Raw genomic sequence first — 24,803 nt, forward strand, 5'->3', positions numbered from 1 at the left:
AGCACCCACTTCCTCTCACCCCCTGCCCCCTCTGGAGGAGACAGGCCTGGGCCAACCGAACCGGGTGTCACAGTGCCAGGGACAGAGGGACGGTTATTTCAGACCCCACTCTCTCAAGGGAAGGGGCTGATTCCTCCACCAGCGTCCCAACCCGGCCCCCTTTCCGCACATAGAGTCCTTAATTGTCCCTGTCGCCACCTTGCCTCATCCTCAGATGGCTGTGGCTGTGGGGGTGAAGCTCCCCACGCACCGCCATTGCGCAGGCCTGCCCCTAGGACATCCTCTGTGGACTGGAGCCCGGGAGGACTTCACTGAGCCCCCGCCAAGAGAAACCGGGCAGACAGGTGGTCCCGGATGCTCCCTCGTCGGGAAGCGCAATTGAGTTCCAGGGAGCCCGTGGGTGCTGGAGGCCCCAGCTCAGGGCTCAGTGAGCCGGGCCAGCCTGGCCTCTGAGAGGGCTCCCGGAGGAGGCGACCAGGACCCTGGCCTAGAGTCTCAGCAAGTCCATCTCCTTCAAATGCCCCCACCTCGGCTCCACGCCCCTCCTCCAGAGCACACTCGCGTGAGGCGCCAGCCGGAAGATCCTCGCGGGTCCCAGCACCGCAGTGGGTGCCTGGGCCTGACAGAACCTCCCTGAACCCCATCTTTCTTCTCCATCGACACCGGGGCAGAGACGGTGTGGGGGCTGCAGGGCGGGGACTGGTCGGCCTGGGCTCGACAGCTTGGCGAGGGCCTGGTGCGGGCTGGGCAGGCTGGACTGAGGGGCAAAGAGGTCTGGGCGGGGCGGGGCCGCTCTGGGCGCCCGGCCCCCACCAGTTCCTTCCCCCGGCCCCCGCCTCCGCCCTCCCACGCACCTGCGCTGGCCTCCCCCCAAGCCCTGGGGGCAGCGGGCGGGTGGCGCTGGGAGATCAGAGGACTCGGAGGAGTCGGGCCCAGGGGGAGGGGGCGGGGAATTTCCCCCCACGCCTGCCTGGGCCTGCTCCCCTCCCCCTCCCCCGCCAGGTGGGGGGCACGGCTGGGGGAATTCCACTGCAGTGTGAAGGCTCGGGAGAGTCTGGGCTGGGGGTCCCAGGGAAGGGCGGGGCAGGGGGAGGAGGAGGGGACAGACTGGGACCTGGGGCGCAGCTGCCTTTCTCCCCAGACACCAGCTGCCCCTGCCTGTCCCGGACTGAGCGTCCACGACTCCCGCCTGTCTCGTGGGCGCGGGGGCAGGGAGTGGAGCTTCCTCCGTCAGGCCAGCGGCATCTGGACCAGGGGCGGGAGGGGCGTGCGGATCCGAAGAAAGTGTGCGCGTGAGCGCCTGGCAATGAATGGGAGAGAGTGCGAGCGCGTGCGTGCACTGGGAGGAGGGCGCTTGTAACTCGGACATTCCGGGTGTCCTGGGGCGCGTGCGACCACGGGAGGGGGTTCTGTATCTCCCATTTTAAGGGCCTTCCGTCCGCTTGCCCCGCCTGTCCCCCTCCACACCTTCCCACTTGAACCGGCACCGACCAGAGGGAGAGGGGGCCGGGAAGCGCTGGACGCCCGGGGTCGGGGGAGCGGGCGTGGGAGGCGTCTGGACCTGCTGCCTCCGCTCCAGTGCTGGGCGGGGCTTCCCGGCCTCCCATGGGGGGAGGGAGAGACCCAGGGGGAGGGACCCACGGAGGGATGCGAGGGGGGCAGGAGTCAGCCCGTTGGAGACCTGGGCGAGGGAGACGCCGAGAGCTAGGCTCAGTGGGAGGGGGCGGGCGTAGAGGCTGAGGCACCGCCCAGAGCTCGCTGAGACAGAGACTGAGAACGCCCCCGGCCAGATTCCCCCCGGAGAGACCCGGGTAGGGACAGGGACAGAGAGACGCCTCTAGGGGCAGAGGCCCTGGGAGGCAAAGACCCCCAGGAGAGATTTACCCACCCCAGACGGAAAGCGCGGCTCAGAGTCGGACGAGGGCAGACTGTCAGAGGACAACGCCCCCTAGGTCTCCTGGGAGACCCCGAAGCGACCCCGGGGGCAGCCCGGGCCGTGTCCGGGCGAGGGTGACCTATCCTTGGTTGAGAGCGATGGGGACACAAGCCCTGCAGGGCTTCCTCTTTCTCCTCTTCCTCCCGCTGCTGCAGCCGCGTGGGGCCTCGGCTGGGAGCCTGCACAGTCCAGGTAAGTCCCCGCACGGCTGTCGGGCCGTGTTCACCACCCCTTCCTCGGCCTCCGCCCCCAGGGCCAGGCCCCCAAGGCTGGGGAGGGGGACAGAGCAGGTGGCCGGAGCAGCTGAGCAGCCCGAGGGCTCCTGCAGGGGCGGGTGCGGGGTCGCTGGCTGGGGACCCAGGCGGGAGGTGGCGTAGGGGCGCGAGGATGCCCGGCGTGGGTCCGGACCTCCCCAGGCCCCGCCTTTGCCGTGCAGGCTTGTCCGAATGCTTCCAGGTGAATGGGGCTGACTACCGCGGCCACCAGAACCGCACTGGCCCGCGCGGGGCGGGCCGCCCGTGCCTCTTCTGGGACCAGACGCAGCAACACAGCTACAGCAGCGCCAGCGACCCCCAGGGCCGCTGGGGGCTGGGCGCGCACAACTTCTGCCGGTGAGGGGCGGGGCCTGCGCTGGGGGCGAGGCTGGGCTCACCATTGCAGGGATGGCCCGAAGCGGGGCGTCTGTGCGGGCGGGGTGGAGGTCTGCCGTGGACTGGCAGCCCAGCCTCCTGGAGAACCTGGGGGCGGGGCCAGAATGAGGGGCGGGGCGGGGCGGGGCGGGGCGCGCGGAACCCTGGCGCAAAAGGGATCCTCCTCAGGTGCACAATTTCTGCAGAGCCTCAGTTCAGGGCCAGGAGAGAAACGGACCTGGGCACTCAAAGGACCCGTATGGGCGGGGCCTGGTCAGAGGGGGGGCCGAATGGGCGGGGCCTTGTCAGAGTGGGGCTCTTGTCATACAACTTATTTTGGGGTTCAGAGCCACAGCTACGGTCTGAGGCAGGATGGACCCAGCGGGAGGAGAGCCGCAAAGCTCAGGAGCTCACTTCTGCTTTTAAGTGGGGTTGGAGGCCAGGCGCGGTGGCTCAGCCTGTAATCTCAGCACTTTGGGAGGCCAAGGCAGGCGGATCATCTGAGGTCAGGAGTTCGAGACCAGCCTGGCTACCATGGTGAAACCCCATTTCTACTAAAAATACAAAAAAATTAGCGGGGCATGGTGGCGGGCGCCTGTAATCCCAGCTACTCAGGAGGCTGAGGCAGGAGAATCGCTTGAACCCGGGAGGCGGAGCTTGCAGTGAGCAGAGATCGCGCCACTGCACTCTAGCCTGGGTGACAGAGCGAGACTCGTCTCAAAAAAAAAAAAAAAAAAAGTGGGGTTTGAGGGACGGAAGTGGCTGAGGCCCATGCCAGGTGGGGGTGAAGAATACAGATGGCCTCAAAGTCCTCATATATGGAGTCAAGTCTAGCAACAGCTGAAGCCTAAAAACAGCTCTCAAGTCCCCTTTAATGACTTCCCGCTGTCCACTCGGAAGTCGACGTCCAGTTCCTTCATCAGGCAGAGCTCTGCGTAGACAAAACTGGAATTTGTGGGTGTACAGCAGGCAGCACAGCCGCTCACAGGCACAGAGCCTTGAAGGCCACTTTGAGCATAGACTGCGGGGCCGGGCCTGGGTTTGCTATTCTTGGGGTGGTGGGACCCCCACCACCTCCCTCCCACCCGCAGTAACCCAGACGGTGACGTGCAGCCGTGGTGCTACGTGGCTGAGACAGAGGAGGGCATCTACTGGCGCTACTGCGACATCCCCTCCTGTCACAGTGAGTAGCGCGGCTGGACAGAGGTGGGAACGCTGCTGCATCTGGGAGGAGGGTTGTTTTCAGAGTCACGGAAGTCTGACTCTGCCCCCTCAGTGCCAGGCTACCTGGGATGCTTTGTGGACTCAGGGGCACCCCCAGCCCTCAGCGGCCCCAGCGGCACCTCCACGAAGCTCACGGTCCAGGTGTGCCTACGCTTCTGCCGCATGAAGGGGTACCAGGTACTGCTCACGGGCCCAGACCAGTGACCCCTGACCTGGACCTAAAGACCACACTCAACTCCCAACACTCGGTTGCCAAACCCAGACACCGGTTTCTGAACCTCCAGCCCGATTCCCACCCCGACCCCAGGCCCCCACCACTTCACCCCTACCCCAGCCCCTGCCCTGGGGTCACCCAGTCTGTACTCCCAGCTGGCGGGCGTGGAGGCCGGTTACGCCTGCTTCTGTGGCTCTGAAAGCGACCTGGCCCGGGGACGCCTGGCCCCCGCCACCGACTGTGACCAGATCTGTTTCGGCCACCCTGGACAGCTGTGTGGCGGCGATGGGCGTCTGGGCGTCTATGAAGGTGAGGAGTGGGCGGGGACCAGGGGCCTGGGCGGGCCTCGAGGTGGGGCCTGGCCGGGCAGGGGAGCCGCCGTGTTCTGGTCCTCAGAGTCCTGACTGCCGGCCCCGCCCGCAGTGTCGGTGGGCTCCTGCCAGGGGAACTGGACAGCGCCTCAGGGCGTCATCTACTCCCCGGACTTCCCGGACGAGTACGGGCCGGACCGGAACTGCAGCTGGGCCCTGGGCCCGCCAGGCGCCGCGCTGGAGCTCACCTTCCGCCTCTTCGAGCTGGCCGACCCGCGCGACCGGCTGGAGCTGCGCGACGCGGCTTCGGGCAGCCTGCTCCGCGCCTTCGATGGCGCCCGCCCACCGCCGTCCGGGCCGCTGCGCCTGGGCACTGCCGCGCTGCTGCTCACCTTCCGAAGCGACGCGCGCGGCCACGCGCAAGGCTTCGCGCTCACCTACCGCGGTGAGCCTCAGCTCGGCGCGCCCTGCCCGCTGTTCCCACCCCGCTCTCCCCACCCCGCCTCACGCCCCTCTCCGCAGGGCTGCAGGACGTCGCTGAGGACCCAGAGGCCCCCGAGGGCTCGGCCCAGACCCCCGCGGCGCCCCTCGACGGGGCCAACGTGAGCTGCAGCCCCAGGCCTGGGGCTCCGCCGGCCGCTATTGGGGGTGAGGCGGGCGCGCAGGACGGGAGTGAGTCAGGGAGCCGCCCCCTCGCGCCCATCCTCACCGCAGCCGTGTGCCCGCAGCCCGGGTCTTCTCGACGGTGACGGCTGTCTCGGTGCTGCTGCTGCTGCTCCTGGGGCTGCTGCGTCCGCTGCGCCGACGGTGCGGGGCGCTGGGGCAAGGCCTGAGGGCGGACCGGTGGTGGGGAGCTGGAGCCCCAGAAGGGAACAGAGCTAGGAAGGAACTCCTGGGTTCTTAAGGGAGCGAGGCTTTGGGTCCACGCACAGGATCGCGCGCGGGATCGCAGGTAGAGCAGGACGCTGCAGCGGCATTGGACGGGCTCGGCTGATGTCTGCTCCCTCTCTAGGAGCTGTCTGCTGGCTCCGGGAAAAGGGCCCCCGGCGCTGGGGCCTTCCAGGGGCCCCAGGAGAAGCTGGGCTGTGTGGTACCGACAGCCCCGAGGGGTGGCCTTGCCCTGCTCCCCCGGGGACCCCCAGGCTGAGGGTTCTGCCGCGGGCTACCGGCCTCTGAGTGCCTCCAGCCAGAGCTCCCTGCGCTCGCTCATCTCCGCTCTCTGACTCTGGGCCCCGAGGGTCCGCTGGGCCCGCCGCCGGCGAGATGGACACCTGAGATGCTGTGCTGCGCCCTGCCTCGGCCTTGCGCCTGTGTAGGGGCAGCTCGGCCTCTGGTCGTCTTGGGGAGACCAAAAGTCGGACAGGAAACATCTGGTGCTATTATCTGGGACTTGGCCTGACCGTGGGGGTCCAGATGGTCCAGGCCCTCTCCATGGACCTTTTATGTGGGGGTGGTCTCTGGTTTCGGAGGTCTTTGAACCCCTCTGGGGGTGGTCCTGGACTGCCGTCCTCAGTGAGAGGTCACAGGTCAACAAAAACAGTCAAAAAGACCCCCACAGATTTTGAATAAAGGATCTACTTTGGTACGGGCCTCGAAAGTTCTTCCGTGGTGGGAGGAGCATGTTAATGACCATACAGGCGCCGAGGGTTGCGTGTGTCCATGCAAATGAAGGGCGTTGCACGCAGACTTTGGTGGAGCTGCCTGGAATGCAGAGAAGGACCGAGAACACAGACAGATGGGTGGGTGGGTGGAGTCCTGTAGAAGGCGGGGGTGGAAGGGGAGGAGGATCGTGGGCAGCGTTATGCTGAAGAAGGGGTGCCTTCCCGGTCCCTGCTCAGGGTGGACGGGGCGGAGGTCGACTTTGCTCCCCTGGCCTCCAATCTGTTTCCTGTCTATCCTTGGTAGGGCCCCGCAAGGGTGCGCCTTGTGGGCGATAACTGGGAGCAAGTTGGGCCGGGCCCACGCTCCGAGAGGCCTAGCGCGAAGGATAGGGCCTCTCCCGACGGCTGCGGGCGCGTGAGGCACGCCTTCAGAGGCCTGGGTACCGTGGAGCGCCTTGCTGCACTCGGGAGTCCAGCCGGCGGAAAGATCATTTTGGAGCGGGGGCGTACCGGATGTAGGCCGGGCCCGTCCGGCAGCACCTTGGACAGAGCCCGGTCTGGGTGGCAGGACTGTGCCCCCGAGGGTGGGTGCCCAAAGGTACGGAGACCTGGGTGTCACGCGGAAAATCCGGATGCACAGTTCTGAGGGACGCGAGGTGCCAGGGTCACTCTAGCGGAGCCCGCAGGACCCAGAACGTTGGGTCGCAAGCCCACAGCCACCCCATGCAAATGAGGCTGGGATCGCGCACACTATGCTAGGAGGCGAGGCCTGGGCGGCCTCGGGGCGGAGCCTCCCCGCCGGCCACGCCCATTGGCTCTTGCTGCGCCGACGTCAGGAGCCCGGCGCGCGAAACGCTGGCCGGCCGGCGGGAACTAGGAGCCTGGGCGGAGCCTGGCGTCCCCTCCCGCGTCCGGCCGCGCCCGTCCTCCCGGCTGCAGAGAGACTACCGGCCACCGCCGCCGCCGCCGCCGCGAGCTGTCCCTGCGGCGCGTCTGCCTCGGCGGAGCCGACCGCAGTGCGCTCAGGCGTCCGGTGCGTCCCCAGCCTCCGCCCCGGCGCGGGGGCGACGGACTCGCGCGTGCGCAGCGCCGGAGGGGCGCGGGCTGGGACCCCCTAGCCAGCGCGTGCGCCGATCGAGCGCAGGGCGATGGGTGGGCGCCGGGCGCCCGGCGCCAGGCAGTGATGGGCCTTCCCGCGCTGCGGCCCCACTGAGGAGGAGGCTCGGGGACAGTAGGAGCACGGGCTGCCCGCGCGGTGCGGACCATGGCGTTCCTGGCCGGGCCGCGCCTGCTGGACTGGGCCAGCTCGCCGCCGCACCTGCAGTTCAATAAGTTCGTGCTGACCGGGTACCGGCCCGCCAGCAGCGGCTCGGGCTGCCTGCGCAGCCTCTTCTACCTGCACAACGAACTGGGCAACATCTACACGCACGGTGAGCCGCGTCCCGCAACGCGCTTCCCACACCCCCGGCCGCCCTGCCCGCGTTGGGCCGGGGGCACTGAGGCCGAGGAGGGCCCCAGCGCCCAAGTCCTGGGCTGCCCCGGCCCTGGCACCGCCAGTAGCCGCGGTGACAAAGCTGCCATTGTCCCGGGCCGCGCTGCCAGCTTCCGCTTTCCCGGCGGGTGGGGGCCGGGTCAGGAGGGGAGCAGAGTAGGGTCTGAGCCTGCTTAATCCCTCTGAGCCCCAGAGGTAGGGAGCATGGTGTCCGGCCTCTGTAATCCCAGCGCCCTGGGAACCCTCTCCTGCCAGCACCCAGCCAGGAGATGGTGTTGACTGCGATGAGGAGGGCCCGGGAGGAGCCTCCCAGCGCCGCCGTCCTGACGCCCCCGCCCCAAGCCGCTCTGTCTTGGGGCTCCGCCTGGTGGCGGCTCCTTCTTCCCCCAACAGGCGTCCGGCCCCTCCTCCGCGCCCCGCGGAGCTCTGCTGACACAGCCCTGCCCGTCCTTGAGCTGCCCCAGGCGGGCAAGGGGCCCTGAGCGGCCTGGCCCAGCCTGGGTGCCTTTCCCAAGCTTTTGCCAGGCCACATTCCCACAAGGGTGGGCAGCCTTCGGAGCCCCGTTTGGCCCCTGGGAGGCCAGTACTAGAGGCCGGCAGGGAGGGGTGGAGACCTCCCAGAAAGGGCTAGGCTGGAATCACACTCCCCAGGGAGAGGTCTGGGGAGATGGGACAAGCCCCTCGAAGCCCCCTTCCCTTCATTCTGGACTTGTCTTCCCCCACCTGGCCTCACCCCTTTATAGAAGATAAAAAGGCCCAGTGCCTCCATTTGTCTGGACACTTATAGAGAGGGGAGGACTTGGGTTGGGAAGAGCAAGCCAAGTGGCCCCGGGCTGGCATCACTGCTCATGTGTCCTCTTCACAACTCAACTTGAGGTTTCGCTGCCTTAGGCTTCTCCTGTGACCTGCTTGTGTGGGGAGAGCAGTGTGGGAGTGGGATGGCCTAGGCCTGTCGTCTGCCATTGCTTACCTGCTGGGCTCACCCGGGGCCGGTCACTCAGCCCCTCCAAGTCTGTTTCCTCACCTGCAAAGTGGGGATCATGGTCTCTACTTCCCAGACCATCCTGAGCCATGATAAGTAACCAGTGCCAAAAGCCTTTTGCCCAGGGCCTGTCTCTGGCCAAGGCCAGGCCGCCAGCTGGATGACAGCATTACCTGGACCTGTCTTGCTCTGTCCTGTGTTGTGTCTGAACCGTGGTCCCCTTGAGGACGTGACTGAAACTATCTGGTAGATGACTGTCTCCCTCCCTAGGGCTGGCCCTGCTGGGCTTCCTGGTGCTGGTGCCAATGACCATGCCCTGGGGTCAGCTGGGCAAGGATGGCTGGCTGGGAGGCACACACTGCGTGGCCTGCCTTGCACCCCCTGCAGGCTCCGTGCTCTATCACCTCTTCATGTGCCACCAAGGGGGCAGCGCTGTGTACGCCCGGCTCCTCGCCCTGGACATGTGTGGGGTCTGCCTTGTCAACACCCTTGGTGAGTCAGGGCCCAAGGGATGGGAGCTGGAGCCACCGGCGGGAGAGGCATGGGGCACGCATACAAGCCATGGGTAGGGAAGGGCGGGTGGACCCTCACAATGACATGCCCTCTCCTGTTCTCTCCTCTTGTGCAGGGGCCCTGCCCATCATCCACTGCACCCTGGCCTGCAGGCCCTGGCTGCGCCCGGCTGCCCTGGTGGGCTACACTGTGTTGTCAGGTGTGGCCGGCTGGCGTGCCCTCACCGCCCCCTCCACCAGTGCTCGGCTCCGGGCATTTGGATGGCAGGCTGCTGCCCGCCTACTGGTATTCGGGGCCCGGGGAGTGGGTCTGGGTTCAGGGGCTCCAGGCTCCCTGCCCTGCTACCTGCGCATGGACGCACTGGCGCTGCTTGGGGGACTGGTAAATGTAGCCCGTCTGCCCGAGCGCTGGGGACCCGGCCGCTTTGACTACTGGGGCAACTCCCACCAGATCATGCACCTGCTGAGCGTGGGCTCCATCCTGCAGCTGCACGCCGGCGTCGTGCCCGACCTGCTCTGGGCTGCCCACCACGCCTGTCCCCGGGACTGAGCTGCCATGCCAGCCTGCCCACAGCAGCCTCCTAGAGTTAGCAACACCAGGTGTTCCTCCCAACTCGTCTGCAAGGGGCTGGCTCCTTGGATGCTTCCAGCTCATGAGATGTCTTAGCAGGAGCCCTGTTCACCCGTTCTTCCCTGTGGACTGACCTCTTCCACCCATGCCATGGCGCTCCAACTTCCTTCCCTGCCTTTTCCCTCCAAGCTCCTATTTTACTGTGTCAGCTGGAAGGAAACCTTTCCCTCTTGGGACCTCTTTACCCTCTGTGACCTGTGGGGTTAGACCAGAGAGGGACTCTGGGGTCATGTCTTGCTCTGAGAGTTCAAGTCCTGCCAGGCCGCCAGCCCAGAGCCTCCTCACCCTATTCTGTTCCTCCCACCAGGCCTCTGGCCAGTCTTCCTGATCTCCATCTTTCTGCCCTGCATACCAGCCCTCCCAGCAGCCACAAGCTTGCCCGCCCTGGCTCCCTCTGCCCAGAGACTATGGAGTAAGGCATTCAGGACAAAAGGACCAAGGGGGCATGGACCCTTCTTGTACCAGCTGGCCACAGGCACAAGGGCTGCAGCTGCTTCTTCCAGGAAACTGACACAGGGAGCTTAGCGGCCTCAGATCCTGGGACCCCTGGGCCGTGCCTGCCCTCCACCTTGAGTGCCATACTCCCAACAGCTCCAGGTACCCACCGGGGGATGTGCCTGCTCAGGAAACCTCTTTGCTCCACACAGCATGGGGCTTCAGCTGCTGGCCCAAGGCCAGGAGTGCTGGGTTCTGCAGCAGGGCTCAGCCTCAGGGGCGTTAAGACCCTGGATGACATCAATAAAGGGATAGGAAGGGCCATGTTGCCACATGAGCAAGCTTGGGTGCTCCCAAGGTTCAAATACTTTTTATTAGACACGGCCAGGCAGAGAAGACCATGGGAGTTCCCGAGGGGCCCCAGCTTTCAAGGGCGACGGGAGAGACACAGGATAAAAGGTTAAAAGTGCAGAGGCAGAGTCTGGGGCTCAGGTTGGGTCTAGGGTGTCCTCAAACAGGCTGAGGAGGTTCCGAGGCTCAAAGGAGGGGAAGGAGCCCCGAGGAGGCTCTGAGTTGATGTCACTTAGGTCCAGGGCATCCCTGGGAGGAGAGAGTAGTGACACTCAGGATCCAAAAGCTAGCCCTGCCCACCCCAGCCCCTGGACCTGCTTACCTGGGTGTGCACCTGCTCCGGGGGGTGGAGGTGCTCCCCACAGTCCGGGCCAGGACAGCCTCAGGGGAGAGTGAGGGCCTGCAGGAGGGCAGGCGAGACAAGGAGGGTGTCCAGGGCTAGGGAGTGCCGGATGAAACCAGCTCTGTCCCTGTGCAGGCTCCAGGCTCCCGCCTGACAAACAGGCAGGGAGCCACAGTCAGGGACAATAAAAACTTGGTGCACTCTGAAAGCAGCACTTGGACAGCCTTCAAAGTCCTTCCATCTGGCTGCACTCCAAGGCCCCCTCTGTCCTTTTCAGAACACATGGACTTTGAGGCAGATTTGAAATAAACTTTTAGTAAATGTAAGCCTTTCTGGAACTTCTTGTCTGCTATCAAGTGCCCCCGAGGGATGAGGTGATGTGTTTGTAAGGAAGGGGCTAACGGCAGAGTCCCCAAGAGCTGTCTGCCCTGAGCGTGTGGTTTCCTAATTACAGCCTCTCACTCAAGACACCAGGCCCCAGGGACCAAGGACTTGTTCCCAGGGCAGGGCTCCCCAGACTCCAGAGGCTTTCTCTTCCCAGAGAAGGGACAATGTTTTATCCCTGGGCACTGGCAGCCTCCACTGGGGTCGGGGCTGCACGGCCAGCCACTCCCTGGGGTGCTGGTGCCCTAAGTGTGAAGCCATGCCCTGAACGGCCAGTCCACATGCCCAGCTGCATTAAGCCTGGCCAGGCCACACCCCCCCAGTCTTGGTTCCCTTCCCCAGGATGTGATGGGGGCCAGGTTTGTGGGAGTGGTCCCCATTCACCACAAATCTCCATGGAGCCCCGGTGATATCCCCCACCTTCCCCCTAGCCCCCCATACCCTGCACTTGAACCCACCCTAGGCTGTCGTCATCCCAGTTGCTGGAGAGGCTGCTGTCCAGGAGCAAACTGCAGGGTGGTGAGCCAGGCGGGGTGGCTGGCGGGCCCAGGGGCTGTAGCCAGCTGGCAGGGTGAGCCAGCCCATGCCAGAGCCAGCAGAGCAGGGCAAGCAGGGCCTGTGGGGGAGAGGAGCTCAGGATGTGGGCAGGCGGACCCCCGGGGCTGGGGAGCAGGGCAGGCAGCCGCCACTGTCGGGAGCTTACCTGCCACAGGGCCCACCCTCGGCTCAGGGCCTCCGCTGCCATGCACCACAGCACACCCCAGGCCCGCGGCTGCCTCAACACAGGCAGTGCCAGCAGGGCCTCGGCCGTGGCCCGCAGCTTGGGGTCTGGCTCCAGCATCATGACAAGGACAGAACGCAGCTCGGAAGACAGACCTGCCCGTGAGGAAGGGCCACATCGGGGTCCCAGAACACCGACTGCACCCTGAGCCCAGCAGTGCCTCCATGGCCAGGCACTATCTCCCCAGGAGCCCGTGGCAGCACCCCCTCCCGCCCTCACCCACTCACCGGCAGTGAACTCAGGGGGCAGGTAGCCCTGGCGCAGCTGCTGCCAGCCCTCCCCACCGTGGGGCAGCTCCATGTTGCATGCCACTTCCAGGATGGTGAGGCCCAGACTGGCAGGGACGGGATGGGGACAGAAGGGGGCAGGGTTGGCCCTGGGACACAGACCCAGTCCAAGGCTGCCTCTTGGAGGTGGGTGGGAGAGGGCTGCTGTCTTCATCAGTCAGGGAGGGGCGGAAGCAGGGGGAAGGGAGACCCCAACAGGCCTGATCATGAACCCTGGGCAGGATGGGGACATCATGGAATATGGGCTCTGTGCCCAGGGAGCCCACAAGCCACAGTGGTGAGTCCTCCCAGTGCCCTGATGGACAGGCACCACAGTTACTGCTGGCAGGTATTACTATCCTGATGATCAGGGCAGTGGTTACCAGTGTGGACCCTGGAACCCAGCACCTAGGGCCAGTCTCAGCTATGCCACTTGCTAGCAGTGGGCTCCGGCAAGGCCCTTAATCTGGCTGTAAATGGAGTGACAATTGTTTCTCCTGTGGAGCTGTGAGGAGGCAGGTTACACAAAGTGGCTCTGGAGGGTTCGAGGCTCACAGGCAGCCTGACCAGAGACGCTCTCCACTGGAGGGCAGGGATGGCGTCTCAGCCTTGTGGCTCTGAGGCCGGGTGTCCTGGGCTAGGGTGGAGCTTCCCTCCTGGGGAATGGAGCTTCCGTCCCAGGAAGGGCCTCCCACAGCCTGCCAAACACCTGGCGTGCCCCGGTCCCCACCTGAACACATCCGCTGCTGTCCCATAGGAGCCCTGCAGCAGCTCGGGGGCCATGTAGCGGGGGTCTCCCTCCTGGACCTCACCAGCTCCTGCTGTACCCAGCTCCACCAGCAGTCCGAAGTCACCCAGCTTGCAGCGGCCCCGGGGCCCCAGGAAGATGTTGGCAGGCTTGACATCAAGGTGCACCAGGCCCTGGCCATGCAGATGGGCCAGGGCAAGCAGCGTGTCCCGCAGGTAGCCCCAGACCTGGGCCTCAGGCAGGCTGGCACCCCAGGCCTCACAGTGTTGCTGCAGGCTGGGCCCGCACAGCTCCGTCTGCAGGTACAGGATGCCGCCCTCCTCCCAGGCCTGCTCCAGCCGCACGCAGCATGGGTGCTGCCCCACCTTCTCGTGGCTGCCCACCTCGGCCAACTTGCGGGCCCGGTCCTTGGGGCCCCGGAATGGTGACATGGAACGCTTTACCGCATAGAGCCGGCCGTCCTCCTTGGAGCGCACCTGGAAGGGAGGTGGTACCCACGCACAGAGTGAGGGTGAGCCACAAGTGGCACAATCACATAGGGGGACAACCTGGCAGACCCCATTAAGGGTTCACACACGGGGCACGGTGGTGTAGCTGGCATCTGTCTCAGACCCCTGCCCAGGGTAATAACAAAACCAGACAAACTTCCATCCCTGGGGCTGGGTCTGTGGAGACCCAGCGACGGAGGAGCCAGGGCCAACCTGCACTGACCCCAGGGGACCTCTTGGATGTGTCACGAGGTGGAAAAAGCAGCTGCAGAGCAACACAGGCAGCCCAGGCTGTGGTGTGAAAAGCGGGCTCCCCTGTGAGAAAGCTGACCTGGGGGCCAATGTTGTTTGTACTTTTTAACAAAATTGTCTTCATATAGGACTCATACAAGGGAAAACTCCTCTCTAAAAGAAAATATAAATGACTGGAAACTGTGTTTAAGAAAAGCAAGGTGGCAGGCAGGGGGTAGCTCAAAGCCTGCCAGCCTGGGGAGGGCTGGCCAGGCACTGCACTCAGGGCCAGTGCCAGAGGCTGGGCCGACTCGCCAAGGACGCTGCACAGCTGGCGCCAGGGCCGGAGGAGATGGCACAGGGGCTGCTGCAGGGCGTGCCAGACTCTGGACAAGGGGCCAGTATGCACAGAGCAACCCCTGGAGGGGCCTGCATTGGGGATGATGGGAGCAGCCAAGTCAAATGTGGAGGGAGCCTGTGAGCCCAGCAGGGAGAGGCTGTAGGGAACGGAAGGGGATCAGGCTGCCCAGGACACTGTCCTGCCAAGGGAGGTGCAGAAACACAAAGGAGGTCCCCCAGATGGGCCTAGAAGCCGTCCCCTCACTCACCTTGAAGACCTCTCCGTAGGAGCCATGGCCCAGGCGGCTGAGCCTCTGGAAGCTCTGCTGGAAGAAGGACTCTGGCCGGCTTGGGTCATACCCAGGGCTCTGCAGAGTCTCTGAGGCCTCGCCCCGGAATGACACCCGCCGGGGCTGCAGCTGGTGCCAGCCTGGGGTCCGAGGAGGGAAGAGGCGGCTGATAGGAATGCTGCCCTTGGCAGGGGGCGGAGGTGGGAGGCTCCGGCTGAGCCCCCTGGGCCTCTTGAGGGAGAATCCAGGTTCTGCGTGGCGGAAGTAGGCCGGGACTGGGATGGGGGTGCCACTCAGAGGTGGCGGGGTGCCCTCCGTGGGCACGGGCATGGCCAGTGCAGGAGGCCCTGGGGGCAGAGACAGAGGCTGAGTACAGGGCAGCATGTCCACTCTGATACCACCTGGCCCTGTGGCCCCAAAGAGGCCACAGAAGAGAGCTATGTCTATACCACACACTTATTCTACTTTAAACGGCAATGGGAGAAATAAGCACCTACGAAGAAAAGGCAGAGGACAGATTCATACTCACCTGCCCACCAGGCTGTTGTATTTTAGAGATGATAGAAACATAAGAGGAAAACCATGGGGCCCGTGTTCTTGAGGGTCTTGCAGTCGGGTTAAGAGCAAGGCAGTTTGGAGTCAGACGGGCTGCGCCTGCATCCCTGCCCTCATCACGGCCAGCTCTTTGATCCTAAACTACACAACCTCTTCCGAGACTACACGAGCCCACGATCCCTTATCTCCAATTCCAAAGTGAAAACCCGGAATCCCTCAAGTGTCTTTCTTTTTCATAACTGTCGTGCCAAAACCCAGTTAGTGGTGTCCACTTCTAGAATGGCAGTGTGTGCAGCTCCGTGGACCCCTGCCCCAGTGAAACAGCACAACTGGTGACGATTATTCAAAAGCAAGCACTGAAAGCCTCTGGGCATGGTGCCCAGGGCACACAGCAAACAAAGGTTTACACAAGAAAACCTGCCAAGGCCTGGGAATAATGGCAAGCCTGTTGGCACCTAAGCCATGACACTCCTGCCCTCCCACCTCCAGCACCCCTCTCCCCCCGCCTAGCACTGGGGGCAGGTGTGGCCAAGAAGAAGGGCTCCCTCTCCCCCAGCTCCCCGTCAAGGGTTAGGGTGTTTGCCCAGGAGGGCCAGGTTCTCAGCACTTCTCAACCCTCCCAGCTCCACATGGCAGAGGCTAAATTCCAGCTGAGTGTGGCAGACAGGCCAGGGGCTCCTTTCTTCCACCTGCCCCCAAGCATAGAATAGAGGCTATATCTCAGGCCCGGCAGGCTGGGAACATGGAGCCCCAGCTCATTTGTAGGAAGGAGGCTCCACACTGGGAGAGGGCAACCAAGAAGGCCAGAGGCTCCTGCCCGACCCAGCGACCTGCTCCTAAACCAATAGCAGCACTCAGAGAGGTGCCCCGCTGTCCTGCCCCCAGTTCCACAGCATGGCTCAGACAGATATTTAGCCTAGGGGTAGACGTAGGTCATAAATAGAGCTCTCCCCACCCACCAACCCCCTGAAAATTGGCTTGGTTTGAAACAGTGCGTAGGGAAGTTCAAGTTTAAAGGGGCTGTCAAAATCAGTGGAAGTTTTGGTGGTGAGCCATTAAGAAGAGACTGGTACCCGCATTAGGGCAACCAGCTGAACCATAGGCCAGCTAGTTTACCACAGAGAAGTGGAGAAAGAGCTAGCTAGGAAGAGCCTGCCTGCAGTCAGAACAAACCTCACTGACCTCAAAAGCCACCCTGTCAAAGGAGCTCAAAATTAATTGGATCTGGCCAGGCACAGTGGCTCATGCCTGTAATCCCAGCATTTTAGGAGGCTGAGGTGAGTAAATCACCTGAGGTGAGGAGTTTGAGTCCAGCCTGGCCAACATGGTGAAACCCCATCTCTACTAAAAATACAAAAATTAGCTGGGCGTGGTGGTGCATGCCTGTAGTCCCAGCTACTCGGGAGGCTGAGGCAGGGGAACTGCTTGAACCTGGTAGGCAGAGATTACAGTGAGCCAAGATTATGCCACTGCACTCCAGCCTGGGCAACAGAGCGAGACTCTGTCTCAAAAAAAAAAAAAAAATTTAATTGGATTGGACCGTGGAACACTTTATGCCCCAAGGTATTGTTTGTTTGTTTGTTTTTGAGACAGGGTCTCACTCTGTTGCCCAGGCTGGAGTGCAGTGGTATGATCTCGGCTCACTGCAGCCTCCGACTCCCAGGTTCAAGTAATTCTCTTGCCTCAGCCTCCTGAGTAGCTGGGATTACAGGCGTGTGCCAACACACTAGAATAATTTTTATATTTTTAGTAGAGATGTGGTTTCACCATGTTGGTGAGGCTGGTGCACCAAAGTATTATAAAAAACGATAGAGCGGCTGGGTGTGGTGGCTCACGGCTGTAATCCCAGCACTTCGGGAGGCAAGGTGGGTGGATCACTTGAGGTCAAGACTTCGAGACCAGCCTGGCCAACATGGTGAAACCCCATCTCTACTAAAAATACAAAAATTAGCCGGGCGTGCTGGCGCATGCCTGTAGTCCCAGCTACTCAGAGGCTGAGGCAGGAGAAATGCTTGAACCCAGGAGGTGGAGGTTGCGGTGAGCCGAGATTGCGGCACTGCACTCCAACTGGGCGACAAGAGCAAAACTCCATCTCAAAAAAAATATATAATAATAAATAAAAAATTAAAAAGAGCAGTCTCCAGTACCTGAGGGAGTAGAGGGGTGAGGGGAGCGATGCTACCTGGGCCTGGCTGGCAGGCTGCCCTCCATCTTGTGGAGACTCTTCCTCTGACTCTAATTACCCCAGAGTCCCAGCCCAGGGTTTCTCCAAGTCAGGAGCCAGGGTGTTGGGATCCTCGAGGTCACTGGTCACAAGCACAGCCTCCAGGCCCAACCCTGGCACACTCGGGGACCTGGGCCTGTGCATCTTAACCCAGTTCTCCCACCGTCCCTGCCCTACGACTTACGTTCTAGCATGACTGGCCTGGCCCAACAGCCTCAGTGGTGGGATGGGGGAGGCAGGAGCAGGGGCTCCCACGTGAATCCAGGGTGTCCCTGAGCTAAGGCCAGGCGGGGGTGACCTCCGCAGCTTCCGGGGCCCTGGGCGATCGGGCCGTCTCGCCTCACCCTCTCACCAGGCCCGACACATCTGCTGGCCACCTTTCCCAGTAGACGGTAAGTTCCTCCCAGGCTGGGCCGCGGCTGAGTTCACTCCGTGGGTGTGGGGAAACCCTGGCGAACAGAGCAGTGGACGGGCTGTCACGAGGGAAGAGGGGCTGTTGCAGAAGAAGAGAGGCTGTCCCGGGGGAGGGGCTGTCACGGAGGAAGGACTGTCACGGGGAGGGCGGTGGCGCGGGGTTGATGGACAGCAGGCGGGGTCTCCGGGAGGGGCGAGTAGGGCGGGGCCGCCGCTGGGAAGGGGCTCGAGGCAAGGGAACCAGGAATTGGGGAGGGCGGGAGGCAGGGGCTCGCGGGGGCGGGCCTGAGGGGACGCGAGCGGGCCGCCGGGGAGGCCTGAGGGGCAGGGGTAACGCAGACCTGGCGAGGCGGAGGGGAGCGGCGAGGTGGCCACGCCGAGGCCCCTCACGGCGGGGTCTGGGCTCACCTGGGGCGACTGGGCGGGGCGCGGGTCCGCGAGGGCCCAGATTCCGGGTCCGCGGAGGCCACGGGACCCCTCGGGTGGCTCAGCGGGCCGGAGTCTGCCGTCGACTGTTCCGGACGCCCGGGCGGAGAACTCCCGTGAGGGGGAACGGCCCGTGAACGCGCGCGGAGCTGCTCGCGCCAAAAATTCCAAACCGGCCTCGAGGCTCCTCCCCCTCCCCAGTGCAGCCCGTCAGGGGTGCCCGGGCTCCGAGGCTCCGCCCCTCGTGCTGCGTGCGCGCCGCCGAGCCGCCCCGCAGCTCACTGCGCAGGCGCACAGGATTCTCCGCGCTGGCCCGAGGCGTGGGCGGCGGCCTGGTTCTGAGTCGCTGCGCGGGGCTTCAGCCGCCCAGTCCCTGGGACGCCCACTGCCCTCCAGGCCTCGCACCCGACACCCACCGCCCTCGCTGGGCTGGCGTAGTGTTTGGGTCCATAAAAGGGACGGCCATCCCGGTGCTCGGAGCAGGCGTAGCCCCAGGGTTACTCCGGCTAGGACCAGGAAGTCCCTACGGCCTCCTGGGTCCCGGCACCCCCCTTCTCACTCCGGCCGTGTTCTGAACCAGGGTCGCGGTGGGAGGCCATACGCACGACCCCCAACCCCTAGCGTACGGCTTCGGGAGCCAGAAAAAGCCGCCTCTTCCAGGAAGCTCTCCAGATAGGCAGGACTCTGCTTGGCCTGACCTCGCCTGCCTGCAGCTTCCCTGCCAACAGGCCTCAGATACTTTTTTTTTTTTTTTTTTTTTTTTTAGACAGGGTCTCACTGTCACCAAGGCTGGAATGCAGTGGTGCAGTCCCCAGGTTCAGGCGGTTCTCCCACCTCAGCCTGCCGAGTATGTGAGATCACAGGCGCGCGCCACCGCACTCGGCTCATGTATTTTATTTTTAGGCAGGGTCTCATTCTCTTGTCCAGGCTGGAGTGCAGTGGGGCGATCTCGACTCACTGTAACTTCCGCCTCCCAGGCTCAAGCGTTCCTCCCACCTCAGCCTCCTGAGTAGCTGGGACCACAGGCGCGCGCCACCACACCCAACTGATTTTTGCATTTTTTTGTAGAGAGGGTGTTTTACCACGTTGGCCAGGCTAGTGTCGAACTTCTGACCTCAAGCGATCCGCCCGCCTCGGCCTCCCAGAGGGCTGGGATTACAGGCGTGAGCCACCGCGATTGGCCGCAGGATCATAGTTCACTGCAGCCTCGAGCAGCCACTTCCGGGGCAGCTCCTCCATTCTCTGAGTTTGAGACTTGCTTTCAGCTCAGATCCCTTCAGCGCTCTCCTGGCTGAACGACCTTGGGAATGCACTGAGCCTTTCTGAGCTTCGGATTAGTCTCCTCTCTTAAAAAAAAAAAAAAAAAAAAAACAGCTGAGGACGCTGGGATGATCCCCTAAAGTGATTAGCAGGGGCCCTCGCGGAGCAAGTCGGGCTAGGGATTGTTCCTTCCCTCACCGAGGGGCTCTTTATCTGTTTAACTGGGTGGGAGGAGTACGCTTCCGGCCATCCCTCCCCCAAACGCTGGCCTTCTCACTCTCACCTCTCCTTCCGCCTTATTTTTGCTATTGCCCTGATCTCTGTCCGATGTTCTATCTTTTGTTTGTGAGTTTACTTGTTGACTACCTGCTCCTTCTAGCCCTGGCCTCCAGAACCAGTCCCCCAAACCCTCCATCCTCCCCCACAAGTCTCTGACAGGTCATGGACTGCAAAGCTTCCCACCCATTCAGTGCCTGCACCCTCTGTAAACGTTCTGTGCATGGAGCAGCAGTGTGGGGGAGGAGAGGCTGGGATCCTGGCTGGGGGCGGCAGCCCACCTGCCTGCACCTTTCCTTGTCCTTCGCATCTCTGGCAGCTGTGCCCCAGTGACTCAGGCAGGATCCTTGTTGGTGACTCCAGACTGGCCCCCAGGAGGCCTGGGGCACACACAGGCCCCTCCCCAGCTGCCTAGGGCTACCTCTGCCAGCCCCATCTCCCCAACAGGTCCCCTTCCAACCGCCCATTTTTTAAAGTCTGATTCACAATGATAATTAAAAAAAAAAAAAAAAAAAACCATGGAAACACATGCTTCCGATGTAAATTTCACTGTGTGAGGAAAGGCTGTAATATAAATATATGTAAATGGAAATAAGTAGATGGAGCAGATAAGTGCGTGGTGTGAGGGAAACTAGGGCTGTGATCCTGCCTGCCCCAGTTTCTGCATGTGTAAAATGGGGATAAAAATAATAGTTTTCTAGCTTAGGCAACATAGCAAGGCCCTGTCTCAAGAAAGAAAAAGGAAAGGAAGGGAAGAAAGGGAAAGAAAAAGAGAAAGAAAGGAAAGGAAAGGAAGGAAGGAAAGAAAGGGAGAGAAAAAAAGAAAAGAAAGAAGAAATAAAGGAGTGAGGCACAGTGGTACACACCTGGAGTCCCAGCTCCTCAGGAGGCTGGAGTAGGAGGATCACTTGATCCCTGGAGTTAAAGGCCGCAGTGAGGGCCGGGTGCAGTGGCTCATGCTGGTAACCCCAGCAGTTTGGGAGGCTGAGGCAGGTGGATCACTTGAGCTCAGGAGTTCGAGACCAGGCTGGCCAATATGGTGAAACCCCTTCTCTACTAAAAATACAAAAATTAGCTGGGTGTGATGGCAGGCGCCTGTAATCCCAGCTACTCGGGAGACTGAGGCAGAATTGCTTGAACCTGGGAGGCAGAGGTTGTAGTGAGCCCACATCGCACCACTGCACTCCAACCTGGGTGACAAGAGCGAGACTCTGTCTCAAAAAAAAAAAAAAAAAAAAAAAAAGGCTGCAGTGAGCCTGGGCAACAGAGTGAGACCCTGTAAAAAATATAAAGTGATAATAATAGTAGTTCCTCCTTCCTCGGGGAGTATGAGCACCACATGAGAAAATGCCTGTGAAGTGCTTAGCACAGAGCCGGACACACAGTAGGGGCTTACTCATTGTTTCAGAATAACAGGCTGGGCGAGGTGGCTCACGCCTGTAATCCCAGCAATTTGGCAGGCTGAGGCGGGCAGGTCACTTGAGCTCAGAAGTTAGAGACCAGCCTGGGCAATATGGCAAAACCCTGTCTCTACAAAACATTCAAAAATTAGCTGGGCATGGTGGTGTATACCTGTGCTCCCAGCTAGTCAAGAGGGTGAGGTGGGAGGATCGCTTGAGCCCAGGAGGTGGAGGTTGCGGTGAGCCGAGATGGCGCCACTGCACTCCAGCCTGGGCGACAGAGCGAGACTCGGTCTCAAATTAATAATAATAATAATAAAACAGACCCCCTCATCTGTACAGTCTGTTGCAGTTTTCAACGCTGCAGTCTGGGCCAAAAAGAGGCCCCAGGAGGAAAGAAGCCCGGACTCCTCTAACCACCTTGGGGTCACAGGGACCGAGGCACGGGCCCACAGGGTTCCGGACCAAAGCGCTTTGCCGACCTCCTTCCAGGACGAATCCTCCCAGCCGCCGCCCAGGCACCCGGTTCCCGCGAGTCCCACCCGCGCGACCAGGCGCGGGCCGCGCGCGCCCCCGTGTGTCCCGTCGCCGCCACAGCACCCGCGGCTCCGCCCAGACTCTCCAAGGAAGACTCACTCATGCGGTTTCGGCCACAAAAGGAAAGGCGAGGCCGGGCGCGGTGGCTCACGCCTGTAATCCTAGCACTTTGGGTGGCCGAGACGGGCGGATCACCTGAGGTCAGGAGTTTGAGACCAGCCTGGCTAACATGGTGAAACGCCGATTCTACTAAAAACACAAAAATTAGCCAGGCGTGGTGTCGGGCGCCTGTAATCCCAGTTACACAGGAGGCTGAGGCAGGGGAATCGCTTGAACCCGGGAGGCGGAGGTTGCAGTGAGCCGAGATGGCGCGACTGCACTCCAGCCTGGGCGGCAAGAGCAAGACTCCGTCTCAAAAGAAAAAAAGCGAGGGAATGACGACCACAAGTGCAAACGTGGCTATCCTAATGGGAGGAAGGGGACTGTGATGGGTGCTTCTGCGGAACTGGCTATGTTCTACTTCTTGACCCAGGTGCTGGGTGCATAGGGGTTTGTCTCATAAGTACGATAGCTGCACGGCACATTCACATCTCATGTGTGCTAATCTTTGCATGCTATGTTTCACACTTGAATAAGGTTTTTTATTTTATTTATTTATTTATTTATTTTCAGACGGAGCCTTGCTCTGTTGCCAGGCTGGAGTACAGTGGCGCGATCTCGGCTCACTGCAACCTCCACCTCCCGGGTTAAGCGATTCTCCGGCCTCAGCCTCCCGAGTAGCTGGGATTACAGGCGCACACCACCATGCCCAGCTGATTTTTTTATTTTTAGTAGAGACAGAGTTTCACCACGTTGGCCAGGATGGTCTCAATCTCTTGACCTGGTAATCCGCCCGCCTCGGCCTCCCAAAGTGCTGGGATTACAGGCGTGAGCCACCGCGCCCAGCCTGTGTTTTGATTATTTTTGAGACAGGGTCTCACTCTGTCGCCCAGGCAATAGTATGATCACGATTCACTGCAGCCTCAACCTCCCAAGCTCAAGTGATTCTCCCATCTCAGCCTCCCAAGTAGCTGGAACCACGGGGGTGCACCACCCAACCCTGGCTAATTTTTAATTTCTTGTAGAGACGGGAGTCTCATTATGTTGCCCAGGCTGGTCTCGAGCTCCTGGGCTCAAACAATCCTCCTGCCTCGGCCTCCTGAAGTACTGGAATTATAGGCATGAGCACTGTGCCTGGCCACACTTGCATAAGGCTTTTATTTTTCTGACACTACACCAAACTAATTGCATAAGGTTTTGTTTTGTTTTGTTTTGTTTTAAGACGGAGTTTCACTCCTGTTGCCCAGGCTGGAGTGCAGTGGTGCGATCTCGGCTCACCGCAACCTCCACCTCCCGGGTTCAAGCAATTATCCTGCCTCAGCCTCCAGAGTAGCTGGGATTACAGGCATGTGCCACCACGCCCGGCTAATTTTGTATTTTTAGTAGAGACAGGGTTTCTCCATGTGGTCAGGCAGGTCTTGAACTACCGGCCTCAGGCGATCACCCCACCTCGGCCTCCCAAAGTGCTGGGATTACAGGCATGAGCCACTGCACCAGGCCTGCATAAGGTTTTAATAAACTGGCAGATGGGTGGGGAGAAGGAGTTTGTAGAGGTCAGCTTTGCTGGTGTGAGTTGCCTTGGGATGCCTAGGAAGGTATACGGGAGGCTCCGATGCTTGGGATTGGGCTGAAGAGCTGCCCAAACAGAGTGGCCTGCAGGACGCTCAGCACAGCTGCGAGTGCAGAAGGTGTCCGCCCGGCTGGCGCCTGGCCACCGCTCCAGCTGTCCTCCCCAAATTCCTGCCCTCACGGGTGCCGCTGGTGTCAAGCAGCTGGCAGGGAGTCTCTTGCCATTTTAGGCAATGCACTTCCTGGGCCTGGGTCCTGCACTTCCAACACCCCTGCTCTCACCCTGCCCTTGGCCCTCAGCCCTAGCCCCTCATAGCTGCTGCTCTGTTCAGAGGCTGTGCTGTGTCCCCTCAGGCCAGGGTGCCTGGGAGCAAAGGGTAGCCCAGGTCAAGACTCCATCAGGGGCTCTCCCAGCCCACACATAGTCTCTGTGCTGTCAGGCAGGCCCTGCCTGGGTGGGTCTGGGGGTGAGCAGAGAGGACTGGCTGTGCTGGGAGTTGGAGTGGCGGCATTGCAGGGGCTGGGACACCCGACTGGGTCCAGCCTGGTCCTGAGTGGCTGTCAGGCTGGCCCGAGGCCCTGGGCTGGCTGGCATTTTCCAAGGCCATGCCAGCACCAGGCAGCCTGGCAGTGGTAGTGGGCACTGGTGTTCCCTCTGGCAGTGGCCAAGCAGGCGCCCATCCATTACCTCCCACAGGGCGTCTCCTGGTTTCCCGCCTGCCTCCTCTTGGGCTACGCTTTCCCAGCGCCCTGCAGGGCAAGCCATGTGTCTGTGTAGGAGCTCTCAGCCAGCCCAGGTCTGAAGCAGACACCTCGTCGCATCTGGCATAACTGGGCCTACTGCCCGCCTGTAAGCATGTAAGGTGCTTGAGAGCAGGGACAGCAGACGTGGGGACTGCCAGACTGCTGGGGTTCAGATCTCAGCCCCACTGCTCCAGAGTTGCACAATCTGAGCCAAGTCCCTTCCCCTTGCCTTTGTTTCCCCATCTGCAAACGAGGATAAGCAGCAGTTCCTCCCAGTAGCCCCAACACAGAGTTGCTCTTCTTGTCATTTTAGGGGAGAGTGAACACACTCGGGAAGGCCCCGAGCCAGATGGAGTGGGTGTTTGCACCCTGTGTGAATCCAGCACCCAGCTGCTAGCCCCGGGGCTACTCGGCTGCCCTCCATGAATACACGGGGGACATGCGCCTGCTGCCATGGGTGGGGCAGGTGGCCTGGCAGGAAAGCCCTCTCCAGGAGTCTGAATGGACCGTCCCAGCTACCCTGGGCACTCATAGGATGGATGGGGCCAGGGAGCATCCCTGAGCCCCTGTCAGCAGCCCATGAAGGTCCAGCCTCTGGGACCCCAACTCATGGCTGTCTGCCAGGCAGGACAGGAGGGGGGGCGTTCAGGGCACTGTTCTGAGGCGCTGGGCTGAGGGGGCCTGCCGTGAGCAGACAGTCCTCGTGCACAGGTGGGTCTGTGGTTGGGAGGTGGGCACCGCAGGCATCGTGGTGTGCCTGTGGGTGTGAGCCCTGGGGGTGGCTTCACGTGTGGGGAGAGCAGCAGTGGGGCACAGCCTACGATGTGGGTGAGAGGGGAGGCAGAGAGGGAGGGGGCACAGGGAACTCAGTGCTGGGCTGGCCTATGAGTGAGGGTACCTGGTGGTAATTAACCCTGTAGTCTATTGGCGGCTGGATCTGGCCGCAGAGGTGTGGGCTCAGTAGCCTCTCTCGGAGAAGCCCCTGCTGCCCCTTCCTCATTATAGCCCTTCTCCAGACCCCCAGCCTAGCTGGGCTAACTGGCTTGGCAGGCTGGACTCCTTAGCCAGAGGTGCCGGCTGGGCCAGGGACAGGCCAGCAGACAGACAGGGT

At 62.0% G+C, this 24,803-nt stretch overlaps 3 protein-coding genes across 7 annotated transcripts; 2 read left to right on the forward strand and 1 right to left on the reverse strand.

Annotated features, from left to right (window-relative positions):
• Positions 1 to 1,614: 1,614 nt before the first annotated feature.
• On the forward strand, positions 1,615 to 5,899 carry KREMEN2 (kringle containing transmembrane protein 2). Of its 2 annotated transcripts, XM_016929224.4 has the most exons (9): positions 1,615 to 2,128; positions 2,373 to 2,547; positions 3,657 to 3,748; positions 3,842 to 3,966; positions 4,159 to 4,312; positions 4,427 to 4,759; positions 4,837 to 4,962; positions 5,043 to 5,121; positions 5,327 to 5,899. In XM_016929224.4, the coding sequence occupies exons 1-9, from the start codon at positions 2,035 to 2,037 to the stop codon at positions 5,535 to 5,537; spliced, it is 1,389 nt and encodes a 462-aa protein (XP_016784713.1). In that variant the 5' UTR covers positions 1,615 to 2,034; the 3' UTR covers positions 5,538 to 5,899. The 2 variants fall into 2 exon arrangements, with proteins under 2 accessions (XP_016784713.1, XP_016784714.1); XM_016929225.4 differs by lacking the exon at positions 5,043 to 5,121.
• Positions 5,900 to 6,725: 826 nt separating this feature from the next.
• Positions 6,726 to 10,987, forward strand: PAQR4 (progestin and adipoQ receptor family member 4). The gene is made up of 3 exons (XM_001173337.7): positions 6,726 to 7,345; positions 8,660 to 8,881; positions 9,018 to 10,987. Exons 1-3 carry the CDS (start codon positions 7,180 to 7,182, stop codon positions 9,449 to 9,451), a joined length of 822 nt encoding a protein of 273 aa, XP_001173337.2. The 5' UTR covers positions 6,726 to 7,179; the 3' UTR covers positions 9,452 to 10,987.
• PKMYT1 (protein kinase, membrane associated tyrosine/threonine 1) lies at positions 10,294 to 18,056 on the reverse strand. 4 transcript variants are annotated; one of them, NM_001280337.1, is given in 9 exon segments: positions 10,294 to 10,567; positions 10,641 to 10,718; positions 11,504 to 11,661; positions 11,749 to 11,921; positions 12,054 to 12,160; positions 12,823 to 13,316; positions 14,168 to 14,535; positions 17,152 to 17,416; positions 17,790 to 17,928. In NM_001280337.1, coding segments are annotated over 8 exon segments (1,500 nt in total). In that variant the 5' UTR covers positions 17,162 to 17,416; positions 17,790 to 17,928; the 3' UTR covers positions 10,294 to 10,455.
• Between the last annotated feature and the right edge of the window lie 6,747 nt (positions 18,057 to 24,803).

Source organism: Pan troglodytes, chromosome 18, assembly GCF_028858775.2.
Source record: "Pan troglodytes isolate AG18354 chromosome 18, NHGRI_mPanTro3-v2.0_pri, whole genome shotgun sequence".
NCBI classification, from domain to species: domain Eukaryota; kingdom Metazoa; phylum Chordata; class Mammalia; order Primates; family Hominidae; genus Pan; species Pan troglodytes.

What these genes read in the sequence shown, in the direction of transcription:
- KREMEN2 (XM_016929224.4), top strand. Translation starts at nt 2,035, where the DNA reads ATGGGGACACAAGCCCTGCAGGGCTTCCTCTTTCTCCTCTTCCTCCCG. An exon ending in GGCGCGCACAACTTCTGCCG is followed by an intron (nt 2,548 to 3,656) that starts GTGAGGGGCGGG and finishes TCCCACCCGCAG; the next exon opens with TAACCCAGACGGTGACGTGC. An exon ending in CTGCGTCCGCTGCGCCGACG is followed by an intron (nt 5,122 to 5,326) that starts GTGCGGGGCGCT and finishes CTCCCTCTCTAG; the next exon opens with GAGCTGTCTGCTGGCTCCGG.
- PAQR4 (XM_001173337.7), top strand. Translation starts at nt 7,180, where the DNA reads ATGGCGTTCCTGGCCGGGCCGCGCCTGCTGGACTGGGCCAGCTCGCCG. An exon ending in GGGCAACATCTACACGCACG is followed by an intron (nt 7,346 to 8,659) that starts GTGAGCCGCGTC and finishes CTCCCTCCCTAG; the next exon opens with GGCTGGCCCTGCTGGGCTTC. An exon ending in CTGCCTTGTCAACACCCTTG is followed by an intron (nt 8,882 to 9,017) that starts GTGAGTCAGGGC and finishes CCTCTTGTGCAG; the next exon opens with GGGCCCTGCCCATCATCCAC.
- PKMYT1 (XM_063796218.1), bottom strand. An exon ending in TGGGATGACGACAGCCTAGG is followed by an intron (nt 10,719 to 11,503) that starts GTGGGTTCAAGT and finishes GCCCTCCTGCAG; the next exon opens with GCCCTCACTCTCCCCTGAGG. An exon ending in CGGAGCAGGTGCACACCCAG is followed by an intron (nt 10,568 to 10,640) that starts GTAAGCAGGTCC and finishes CTCTCCTCCCAG; the next exon opens with GGATGCCCTGGACCTAAGTG.